This window comes from Brachyistius frenatus, unplaced genomic scaffold (genome assembly GCF_029030835.1).
Source record: "Brachyistius frenatus isolate BFR_SWC_R1_liver_20210118 unplaced genomic scaffold, ASM2903083v1 Contig_30, whole genome shotgun sequence".
NCBI lineage: Eukaryota > Metazoa > Chordata > Actinopteri > Embiotocidae > Brachyistius > Brachyistius frenatus.
In genome coordinates, this window is record NW_027210629.1 from 227,984 (window position 1) to 239,471 (window position 11,488).

At 40.8% G+C, this 11,488-nt stretch overlaps 1 protein-coding gene across 1 annotated transcript in view; it reads left to right on the forward strand.

Moving 5' to 3' along the window:
* Positions 1 to 10,647, forward strand: part of pcsk5b (proprotein convertase subtilisin/kexin type 5b) — a 75,713-nt gene extending 65,066 nt beyond the window's left edge. Inside the window, exons 25-37 of the mRNA XM_069699415.1 lie at positions 3,221 to 3,281; positions 3,362 to 3,507; positions 3,979 to 4,185; positions 4,606 to 4,689; positions 5,762 to 5,948; positions 6,050 to 6,264; positions 7,221 to 7,463; positions 7,594 to 7,827; positions 7,940 to 8,120; positions 8,553 to 8,770; positions 9,247 to 9,347; positions 9,567 to 9,765; positions 10,217 to 10,647. Of these exons, the coding sequence (XP_069555516.1) occupies positions 3,221 to 3,281; positions 3,362 to 3,507; positions 3,979 to 4,185; positions 4,606 to 4,689; positions 5,762 to 5,948; positions 6,050 to 6,264; positions 7,221 to 7,463; positions 7,594 to 7,827; positions 7,940 to 8,120; positions 8,553 to 8,770; positions 9,247 to 9,347; positions 9,567 to 9,765; positions 10,217 to 10,647 (2,507 nt within the window). The remainder of the gene's footprint in view (positions 1 to 3,220; positions 3,282 to 3,361; positions 3,508 to 3,978; positions 4,186 to 4,605; positions 4,690 to 5,761; positions 5,949 to 6,049; positions 6,265 to 7,220; positions 7,464 to 7,593; positions 7,828 to 7,939; positions 8,121 to 8,552; positions 8,771 to 9,246; positions 9,348 to 9,566; positions 9,766 to 10,216) is intronic.
* Positions 10,648 to 11,488: the final 841 nt, after the last annotated feature.

The following is an 11,488-nucleotide window of genomic DNA, read 5'->3' on the forward strand; positions in this document are numbered from 1 at the left end:
CAGCCTCTTCTTAGTCCTATCTTCCCCATCCAATTAATTCAACATTTCTTTTTTTTTAACTCGTCATCAGTTTTATACTCTTTAATCCTCTCAGCATACTGTACTTCTTAATCACTGCCTTGAAATTCGAAAATATTCTGTAACTGGATTAGTCGTATCTCTGTGTTATTTCAGGAGATGCATCGGTGCACGTGTCACAATAATAATAGGATCTCTCTCAAGCTGGTGAAATCACCAAATGTTGTACTTTACCTGGGATAATAGACCTTTTATCGTGGTCATCTGTGGCCCATTCCTCTCTGACTTTTTGTGTTTCCGGGCACTGCTGCTGACATATGGTGTCTCTTATTAGCTCATGTGCTTTAATGTATTTCTCCCAATGTTAAAAAAAAAAAAAAAAAACAAAAACAAACTCTCTCTCCCCCAAGGTGTTTTGTGCCCTATCTTTACATTCATCACTTATATCCAGATGGTTTTTCATGCCATTGGTGAGTGTTGCTAAACTCATGAACATCATCAAACCACAAAATGCATTCATGTTTGTTTTTTGTTTTTTAAAGTAAGCTATTATCAATCTTTCCTATCGATAAAAGCAGTGATATTACAGCTCCTTTGCTGTGGAGCTGCTCTCGCTGCTCAGAGGCCGTTGGCGTACTAAAGCTCACATCACAGCCAGTGTTCACTGGTGTTAATGCAGTGCAGCTTATTTCTGTGCTTGAGGAAAAGCTGCCTTTCTTTTGAATGTTTTGAGTCATTAAATTCACACGTTTGCTATCTTTTTCTTTATCAGCAGCACATCTCTCAAGGATTTCTTTTAGTGAGTTTCCCCCACTGATGTGATGTTTTGAGGTGACGGCAAAACTAAAAACTCTGACTTGACTTTCACCAGAACTGAGTGCTAAGTAGATGTATTTATGTACATGGATGTTATATGTGTACTGTAAAGCATAGCATGTAGCTTGTGAGTGCATGTACACTGTGAATGCGTGCGTGCTTGCACATTCCACAAGTGAATACTTCAGGATGTGTATAGCGGTGTAAATTCTGTTGAAATCCCTCCTCCCCTGACTTGCACGGTTAATATTTATGCGGGCGCTATTTTCTCTCACATAGACACAGCCCGGAGGCATGATTTCCAGCTCCTTACTTGCTCTCTCTTCTTCTATACCTCTATCCCTCCCACCTTTCCTTTCTTCCAGTCTCTCCCTGTATGAGTAATTGCTTTCACAGGTAGTGGCTTGTCGACTGCATTGAAGTGCAAACTAGCGCAGTGTTAAGTTGTGGGTGCTGGAAGAAGACAGTGAGAGGAATAGGGTGTGGGGGTCGATGGAGGATTTTCTGGAGAGGATGAATGTCCCGAGGGAAAGTCTGCAGAAAAGTCTTTTTAAGTAACCCCCCCCCATACTTCACCCTCTCTCTATCCTGTCTGATCCTTCCTTTCTTTCCTGTTGCCCCCCCCCCTCCTTCTTGCCCTCTCTGTCCTTGGAGATGTTTTGACATCGTTGGACTAAGGGATGATAACGTGACTTTTCCTCAGTTACCAGTTGGATGGTTTTGATTGACAGCAGGAATTAATTAGTCTGGAAGAAAATGAGCTTTCTCCTTTAGCGGGGTGTGTATAAAAACAGTGTTTCACACACTCACCTGAAATACTTATTAACATCCTCATCATATGTTCGCTAGTCTCTAATAATAAACAAAAACAAACAGAAATCATAAATAACAAATATCATAACTACATATTACTGACATTATGCTTGATTTGTGTTTAGCGCCTGCAGTTTAAGATGAGCAAAACACACACACACACACACACACACACACACACACACACACACACACACACACACACACACACACACACACACACACACACACACACACACACACACACAATTGTATGTCTATCTTTGTGAGGACATTCATTGGCATAGTGCATTTCCTTGACCTTTACTTCCATCACAGCTAAGTGCCGGCTAACCCCTACCAAAATCGTACTGTAACTTTCAACCTAAAACCAAGTCTTAACCCTCAAACAGCCATTTGAAGGGATTTGACAAAGTGAGGACTGGCCAAAATGTCCTCAATTTGTCAAAATGTCATCACTTCAATAGCCTAAAACTAAAATAGGTCCTTACAAACATAGTTATACAAACACACACACACACGCACGCACGCACACACGCACACACACACACACGCACACACACACACACACACACACACACACACACACACACACACACACAGTGTCATAGGTATTACAGATGTGAACTGAAATGGCCATGGACACTGTTTGATTTTTACATTTGTATAAAGGCTTTTCAGTTGGATTTGTTTTTTTTGTTTACAATGATCACACTCAGCTGATGACTGATCTGAGCATGCCATCCAATCCTACAGTGAACACATTTCATGCGTGTTGTCAGAGTGCCTCCTGCTGGTGTGTAAGGAAAGTAAGTTTAGAGACATCACAGTTTGCCCTTCTTTGGGTGCACTGTACATTACATACATAGCTAAATACTTCATCATATTTTTTTGTTTATTTGTTCTTTTTTTCAGTGTGGAGAGGCAGGGGAGATGCCTGAAAAGCTGTCTTTCTCTTGAGTGATTAGATTTATTAAGTTGACACATCTGTTATCTTTTTATGAATCAGCAGCACAGCTCTCAAATATTTTTTTTTTGACACACAAAGCCAGTTTCTCCCACTGAAGTGATGATTTGAGGTGATAGTAAAACTCAAAACTTTGACTTGACTTTCACCCGGACTGAATGCTAATCATGTGTAATTATGAGCATGTATACATACACACATACATTTTCTGTAAAGCATTGTATGTAGCTTGTGAGTGCTTGTACACTGTGAATGTGTGCATGTTTGCACATTCCACAAGTAAATACTTCAGGATGTGTATAGCAGTCTAAATTCTGTTGAAATACGCCCTCCCCTGGCTTGTGCAGTTAATATCTATACGAACGTTATTTTCTCTCTCAAATAGATGCCTGAAATCTGGTGATGACAACAGTAAAAGGACTGCTGCTTCTTCACCTCACATGTTACAAAAAGTTGAAAACTACTACATCATATTTATATGTGATTTGAATAAAAGCAACAACTAAAGCTGACCCTTCGTTTTGGACTTGCTTTGAGATTGCAAACAGAGTCCAGAATTCACTCCTGTTGTTAATGATTTGTTTTATTTCTTGCTCTTCACCACAGATGATTCAGGAGATACGCAGCAGGTAACTGTGTGCCTCAAATGTGAAGACAGTTACTACCAGTAAGTCTCGTCAGATCACCGAGTTACACCTCCACATTCTACTGTACATCCTTATTGACGCTGATCTTTGTGTCTGCCAGGTTAGGTACCGACTGTCACCAGTCCTGTCCGGATCGGACCTACAGTGCGAGCGACAACATGCTGTGTGCTCCGTGTGAAGACATACACTGTGAAATCTGTGACCAGTTCCAGTGCTACTGGTGTGAAAAGGGATTCTATGTCTCCGGTAACATTTGAACCTGCTATAATTTTGGGCTGAGTTGTGGTGTGAAGATCAGATGATAAACTACTGGGGCAAGCACATGTTGACTCAGTAACCTTTAGATGGGGTGAGGCACTGTACCCCGAGGAGCTGACTCTTCACCAGAGATAATGGTTTAAGTACAGCCATGTACTGTTCTCGGAATATTTAACCATTCCTCTTTTTGTGGAAACTGATTTGCATCTCATTTTGACATACAATACAAAAATTTAGTAGATATTCCAGATAGTGTTTTTCATATGTTTTGGAGGAAGTGTGTACATCACAGTTAAAGCCTCCCTATTTGTCAGCCTCTGTGACCACTATCATCCAAGTACACAAGTCCAGAAATGTCAGAGATGACAAATCATTTCTTTCTTAATAATAATTAAGAAATAAATTATAATAATTTTATAGTATATAGAGGCAGAAAGAAATATGTATTTCTGTGTCCAGATGGAGAGTGTCTGGATCACTGTGAAGAGGGTTTCTTTGTGGATGAGGAGAGCCAGGAGTGTGAGCCATGTCACCGCGACTGTCGCACATGCGGAGGGCCACAACACGACGACTGCGACTCCTGTGAAGACGGGTTCACATTGAAGAATGGGGAATGTTTAGAGGGCAGACAGTTTGCTCTTTGCCCTGAGAAACAGTTCAGAAACAGTACGACCAATTTTCTATTTTACCTCAATACTAAATGTTATCAACGTGACCCACCTCTAACCGTCTGTTCTGGGCGATGAAATTATTTCATTTCCTAAGCTTCAAGTAAACTCAGGAATTTAATAAACAGAAACAGTTTTCCACCTTTGCTTTTAAAATGTGGGACTGACTCTCTCTTGCATCACTTACCTATCAAACCCAAATGAAATTAGAATCCCTGCTGTTGAAGCATGTTGTGGTAGAATATGTTTCTATTGTTATGTACTCATTAGCACATCCTTTACTCTATTTTAATCCATCTCACTTGCTTTCAGTTTCTATGACATTTTATGAGATTTGTCCCGTCTCATTTGTTCCTCTCTTTCATGTCATTCTTGTCTTACTATTTTGTCCTGCTTTCTATTTTCTTTCTACCATCAGGTGAGGATAAATGTGAGCTGTGCCACTCCTCCTGTAAAACCTGTTTGGCTGCAGGGAGGGAGGTCTGCAGCAGCTGCGACACAGGTACACCTACTCTGTCTGTATGCTTTGTTACGCCGCCTCTGGAACTAGAAACTGTTTATGTTTTTGGAAAGTATTTGCATGTCACGTCGTCCATTGCATATTCAGCAATGAGCCCAATATCATGCCAAAATGTGTAATACATCCATTTGTCCCCGAGGGGATAGCGTGTCAGTGTGAAAGCTGGCCTTGTCTCAGCGTGAAAATTAAACACGTCATATATCACAGATCATGTGAGGAATGTAATGACGAGGTACAAAAGTGCTAAAATTCATGTAAGGATGTCAGTTGGTTTCATGGATGAAACAGCGGCTTCTTTACTACGAGACTGTGTTTTGTATGACGGTGTATTAGGGTCACATTGAAAGACGCTGCACTCGCCTAAAGCTCCACACCCCTACAGCCAAACAACTTGATTAATTGTCTTATTTTGTCTTGTGATACAGTATATTCTCTTAACCGATCTGAACATATTCCGCCACTTCCTCCATGTTCGTTTGGTATCTCATTTTTGAATGGATGCAATTTTTGGCACAATCTCTTTAAAGTCCAAATACTTACAATACCAGACTGTATACCTTGTTACTAAAGCAGATTCTGAAGTACAGTTGCACGAGTTCATCTCATACACATGCATAAAGCAAGACATTTTGAATACTCTCATATATTTGACTTTAATCTTAAAATGTAATTTTCTTGAAATAAAATTCCAACTTTATTTTTTACATTTTGACTTTTTTGTCGAGAGCAAAACTTGTAGAAATATCATCCTCCTCTTATTTTTTTTTTTATGTGGTTCTAATACTCTGTTGTAGGTTTGAGTCTGAGAAATCAACATTCCTAACTCAAACTAAATGGTTTTGGTGGATAACCCTAACCATGTTTTTCTTTTCTAAAACTAATTATGCTTTTTTTAAGTGGCACTGACACACTGTCCCTGGTAGTATTACACACTTTGGTGTGATACTGAATTGGAACAATATGATAGAAAGCCATGACAGATCCCCATATTGCCCTAAAGATGTTGCCCACTGACAACCTATATGATGTTCATTTATTTTCTTTTTGAATTTAGGTCGTTTTCTGACTGCTCAAAACACTTGCCTGTCTCGCTGTCTATCTGGTACTTTTGCCAACAAGACATCTGGCCGATGTGATGAGTGCTTGAAAGGGTGTGTCACGTGCCAGGAAGCCCAACTGTGCCAGCGGTGTCGCAGTGGACTTTATCTGCAGGATGGAGTGTGTGTGGTGGAGTGTCGGAGGTGCTCCTCTCATTTTTGCATTTCTTGATTTGCACATGAACACACAACGTTACAATACCTCAGTGATACCTGCTTCTTTCCCCTCTCTGCCTCTTTCTCAGAGGGTTTCCTCAAAGTGATGTATGCCAGTCCTGTGCCCCAGAGTGTGGATCCTGTGAGGAAACTCCCACTCGCTGTCTGAGCTGTGAGAACCAGTTCTTGCTGCTCGACCACTCCTGCAGATCCCACTGTCCAGAGGGCTATTACGCTACTGACACAGAGTGCCATCGCTGCCCAGATCACTGTAGCGAGTGCAGTCAGGATGGCCTGTGTATGAGTAAGTGCACTGGGTGCCGTTAAGGGTAGAAAAATGGAAGATGTGGGTATGAGAATTAAAGAGGTGCGGTTTTGAGAGGTCACTTAATTTAGTGTGGAAGTACAAGTAGAGGAGGAAGGGGAAAATGAGGAGGAGATTCAGAAGAGACTTCTGTTCATTATTTTCACTATTGGAGCAGCTATAACCAATCTGCATTGACTACCATATGTGCTGAACCAGGTGAAAGTCTTACCAACTACATTGAGATGACTTCAGCGTCATTGCACTGGTGGCTGATTGGTCCACCCTTTAACGTGGCTGAACATTAATCTGAACAAGGTTTCCACACTGTATTCACAGTGGAGACAACTACAGCTGTGCGCAATAGTCTGGCCAAGACGGGCGATAAATTTACTGAATTATAATTAATCAAATCAGTGGAGATTACCAGTTTTATACCTGCACGCCGCCTATAGCTGGAGGCATTATGTTTTGGGGTTTTCCGTCCATCTGTCCGTCCATCTGTCACTCAAGGACAACCTGAAAATATTTTGGTGGTAAAAAGGTCAAAGTCACCTTGACCTCACATTTGTCCCATTCTTGTGCATGTGATATCTCAGGCCTTGAGGGGATTTTTTTTTTTTTTCAATTTTGGCATAAACGTTCACTTTGAACTCAATGACGAACTGAGATTTTGGTGGTCAAAGCTCAAAGGTCAAGGTCACTGTGACCTCACATCTGTTTCATTTTTGTGAACTCGATATCCCAGGATTTTTTCAAATGTTGCACAATTCAAGTTTAAAGTGATTCAAATGTTGACGAGTTACTTAAGTCAACAGCAACGCAAAAAGTCCAGTTTTGTATATCAACCTTGTTTAGTCACGCTTACATTTCAGTTTTCAGTCCCATTTGATAAGTATGTAAATAACTCTTTGTTGATGTTCTTATCTTATATACTCTTTCCCTCTCTCTCCCAGAGTGTGCAGAATACTACTTTCTCCTTGATGATAAGTGTGTGGATGATTGTCCTGATGGCTACTTTGCCACTGAGAAGCAACAGGAGTGTGTGCAGTGCCATGCTGATTGTACCACATGTGACGGACCAGACTTTGATGACTGTGATGTGTGTGACAACCCGAAAGCTGTCCGTTACAATGGAGAGTGTCTGCCTGACTGTCCCGCCCGCACTTACCATGATAAGACGACCAATGAATGCAGAGGTCAGGAGGGTGGAAACTTTATGTGTTCATGAAGCAATGATCATTTTAAATGATACATTTATGTAGTTATTACAGGATTTTGCTCCTTAGTCTCTAGTTGGCTGTGTTTCATGACATCTTATTTTCCCAGATTGTGACAGGTCATGTCTGACCTGTTCAGATCATAAGGCCTCGTCCTGCCTCAGCTGTGACGCTGAAGGGCGTAAAGATGCCAGCGGACACTGCGTGTGGTACAGTCAGTGCTCTCTGGATTCATTCATGGACCAGAATGGGGAGTGCCAAAGGTGCTACAAATTCTGCCATCGCTGCTCTGGTCCAGACAAAGACCACTGCCTCAGCTGCAACAAGCCATACTTTCTACTGAGTAAGTTATCGAAACAAACGCTGCTTTCACAGATGTAGTATACGTTCAGGTCTCATCTATGAAAAGGAAACCTCTTCTTTGAAAATATTGACTCTGTATCTAAATCCATCAGACGGCACATGTGTGCAGGAGTGTCCTGTGGGTTACTATGCTGAGGGCAAGGGTGAGCGCGTGTGTGAGCGCTGCCACTTCAGCTGTAAGTCGTGTGTTGGCCACCACAGTTTGCAGTGTGTCACCTGTAAACCTGGATTCTTCAAGCAGGGAAGCAGCTGTGTCCAGACCTGTTCAGAGAGGTTAGAAGATAACGTGCAACAGACACACACAAAAAAAACTCTCCTCTGGTCTCTTGACCACTTTTTTTTTTTATAACTGGAGGCAATATGTTTCGGGTTGTCTGTGTATCCCATTCTCGTGAAAGCGAGGCGATTTCTTTAAACTTGGGGAGATTGTGACCATACTTCACATGTATGACAGATACTGAGTTGGGGATATTAAACCGGGGTGTTGATCTAGAAATATAATAATATATGTATATATAATTGTGTCGATCTTCTGTGCTGTCAGGATGGAAGTTGTGTATGAACACGTTTATATCTAAATGAGTTTGGACAGATATGCATGTTCACTACATGAGATAATAGCGGAGGCTTACAACCTCTAGGCGGTAATTCAAGTTCTTTCATGAAAAAACATAATTAACTGAAGATATTCTCTTTCCTTTTTAGTCACTTTGGCAACATGGCCACCATGGATTGCGAGCGATGTGACCCCTCCTGTAGCCAGTGTAAGGGTCACGGAAACAGAAACTGTCTGAGCTGCCGGGAAGGCTTCGTCTACATGAGACAGTGGGGACGATGCCTGCAGAGCTGCCCCACAGGCTACTACCAAGGCAGACAGTCCACGACCTGTCACAAGTGTCACCCCACCTGCAAGACGTGCAGCGGTAAAGGAAGCCTTTCATGGCTTTATTGTTGCAATGCAGATTTTATGTTTAATTTCACTTATGCAGTATTAATTCTTGTGTCAATGTTTCCATTTAAAAAAATTTTTTTTAATTTTTTATGTGGTGAGAAGTTACAGAGGTACAAATGGCAATTATAAATATTAGATCAAAACAACCACCTTGTCGCAGCATTCTAAGTCACGATTATATAAATTAATAATGTCTATTATAATAATAGTGGAACATAGTCCAAAGGTAAAGAAATGATAGAAACAGTTTTTTGGGGGGCAATAACCTTACAAGTGCTTGTCTTATTACATTTATAATAAATGTCTTATTTATAAATGTTTTCCACCCCAAGCCATGAAGCACATTCTTCAGCTGTGCCTTTTGACATGCTTTTCATTTGGAAATTCCATTTCAGCCTTGTGATGACATTTGGTGTTTCCTACTGTGTGCTATCGCTCTCCTTGCAGGTGAGGGCGCTTTGACCTGCCAGTCCTGTTATGACGGCTACACGTTCATGGTCGGCATCTGTGAATCCCAGTGTTTCGTTGGCTTCTATGCCGATTCACAGGTGACAGGCAGCTTGATTGTTACTTCGTTTACAGCGACTGTTTATGTTACAAACAATATTATAAACTAACCTTTCACATTTGCCTCAGGAAACAATAAAGATCCTATTCTATTTTTAGCTTTAGTTTGTTGAGGATGCTCTGAGGTTTATGGAGAAGTACCTTCAGATGAAATGTGTGAACCTGGCACTCAGTCTTCTGGTTTTCTTTTGTTGCTCGAGGACTCTCAGTCAGAGATTGACAAACCAAACTGTAAAGCGTGTGACCCATCTTGTGTGGACTGCCGAGGTCCGAGCAGGCGGAACTGCACCGTCTGCCCTGTACTCCAGATCATGTCTGATGATGGCCGCTGCTTGAGCTGCTGTGCAAATGAGATGAGCCCCATACCCAGGGAGTGCTGTGACTGCGAGTCATCACGCGGTAAACGAGGACACATGCCGAAAACAAACGTCAAGTTAAACACATACATTACCAAGCCATTGTTTTGCCAATGCAAATTCCTCCACTGGGCTTTTGAATAGATACTGTGTTCATACTTGTCTGTGGAAAATGCTGTTACTGTGCGAGTCAGTCTTCTATCAGAGCATCTGCCATTTGTAATGGTTATCCTGTATAATTTATTTAATTGATAGGTTTCCCATAGACAAGACACAAGTTTCATCTTCCTGCCAAACAGGCATCTCCATTATTTTAGAAGGATACAAAATGACAAGGAATTTTCCAGTCTCTTGGCCTCCAGCACAAGAGACAAGGCATCATTTCAGTGGAAAGTCTTGTATTGTGCCAGGCAGGAATACATCACAAACAAACCTCGTATACACATTGCATTTGTGTCATGTAACCTGATTACATTTTCCCTGCTTCCTTTCAGACGAGTGCACCCTGTCTGTCAACCTTGTGACGAGGACAGCTGGTGATTTAGAGCCCCAAGGCAGCACAGCCAAAGTCTTTGTCACCGTTTGTGTTCTGCTCATCCTCTCTGTGGGCGGAGGGCTCTTCCTCTTCCTCAGTGCACGATCTAAATCCCTCACCATTACGGCCAAGTTCAAAGCCGGAGGGTATAAGAAAGTGGACACCAATGAAGCCGTTGTGTCACAAGCCACCACCTCATCATTTGGAGAGTACAGCGACAGAATCATTGAATATGAAGATGACGAGGAAGACGAGGAAGACGATGATGATGATGATGACATTGTGTACATGGGAAAAGATGGAACAGTGTATCGGAAGTTCAAGTATGGGCTCTTGGATGAAGATGAGATTGAGTTAGAGTATGATGATGAGAGCTACTCGTACAGATGAAAAGAGAGACCTCGGATGGACAGAAAGAGTTCTTCCTGACACGTAACTGCAGTCTAAATATGCTGTGAATTTTTTTATTTTTTTTATTTTGACCGAAGACAGATCAAGTTCATAAACATCATACGTGGTATTTATTTGATCCTTTTTCCAAAAGTTCTATTCCTTTGTATTACGTCAGCACATTTAACAAGTGGAACAAAGTAATATGTTATATTTATGATAGGTTCAGCATGTTAGTCAAAAGAAGAATTATGGGTGTAACCAGCCTCATTATCCATATTCCTTGCAAGCGCTCCTCTAATATTTGTAATATCTGGACAATTTTATAGAAATATAAAATCGATAAAATATCTGATGTCAGTATAAAAATTTTTTTGGGTAAACCTGCATTTAGATTCAGTTTGCTAATTAAGTCACAGTGAACGTCATCTGAGTCATTTGATATTTGGCTGCAGGGTTCGAGTTGGATGTAATCTTAAATCTGTTCTTGTCTTCAGCCTTAAAAATCAAGAATTTGGTTTTAGTGTTGGATGCAGCTGAATCCTTTGATTAGACTTTCCTAAAAAAAATAAAAAAAAAAAAACATATTGTAAGAAGCGTTTGATTTCTGTTTTGAGTCCCAAACCTCAGGGGAAGTTGTTTATATGATTGCAATCATATACATTTCCAAGTGTTTTATTTACTTTTTCAGAATAAATCATTTCATTTGAAGAAAATATTGAATGTTTACAACATAAAATGATGCAGTAATTATTGTCTTATGAAATTTCAATATTAAGAAAAGACCCAATAATTATGTCAACATAACTGATGATTTTCAGGAACAAAACACTGTTGCACA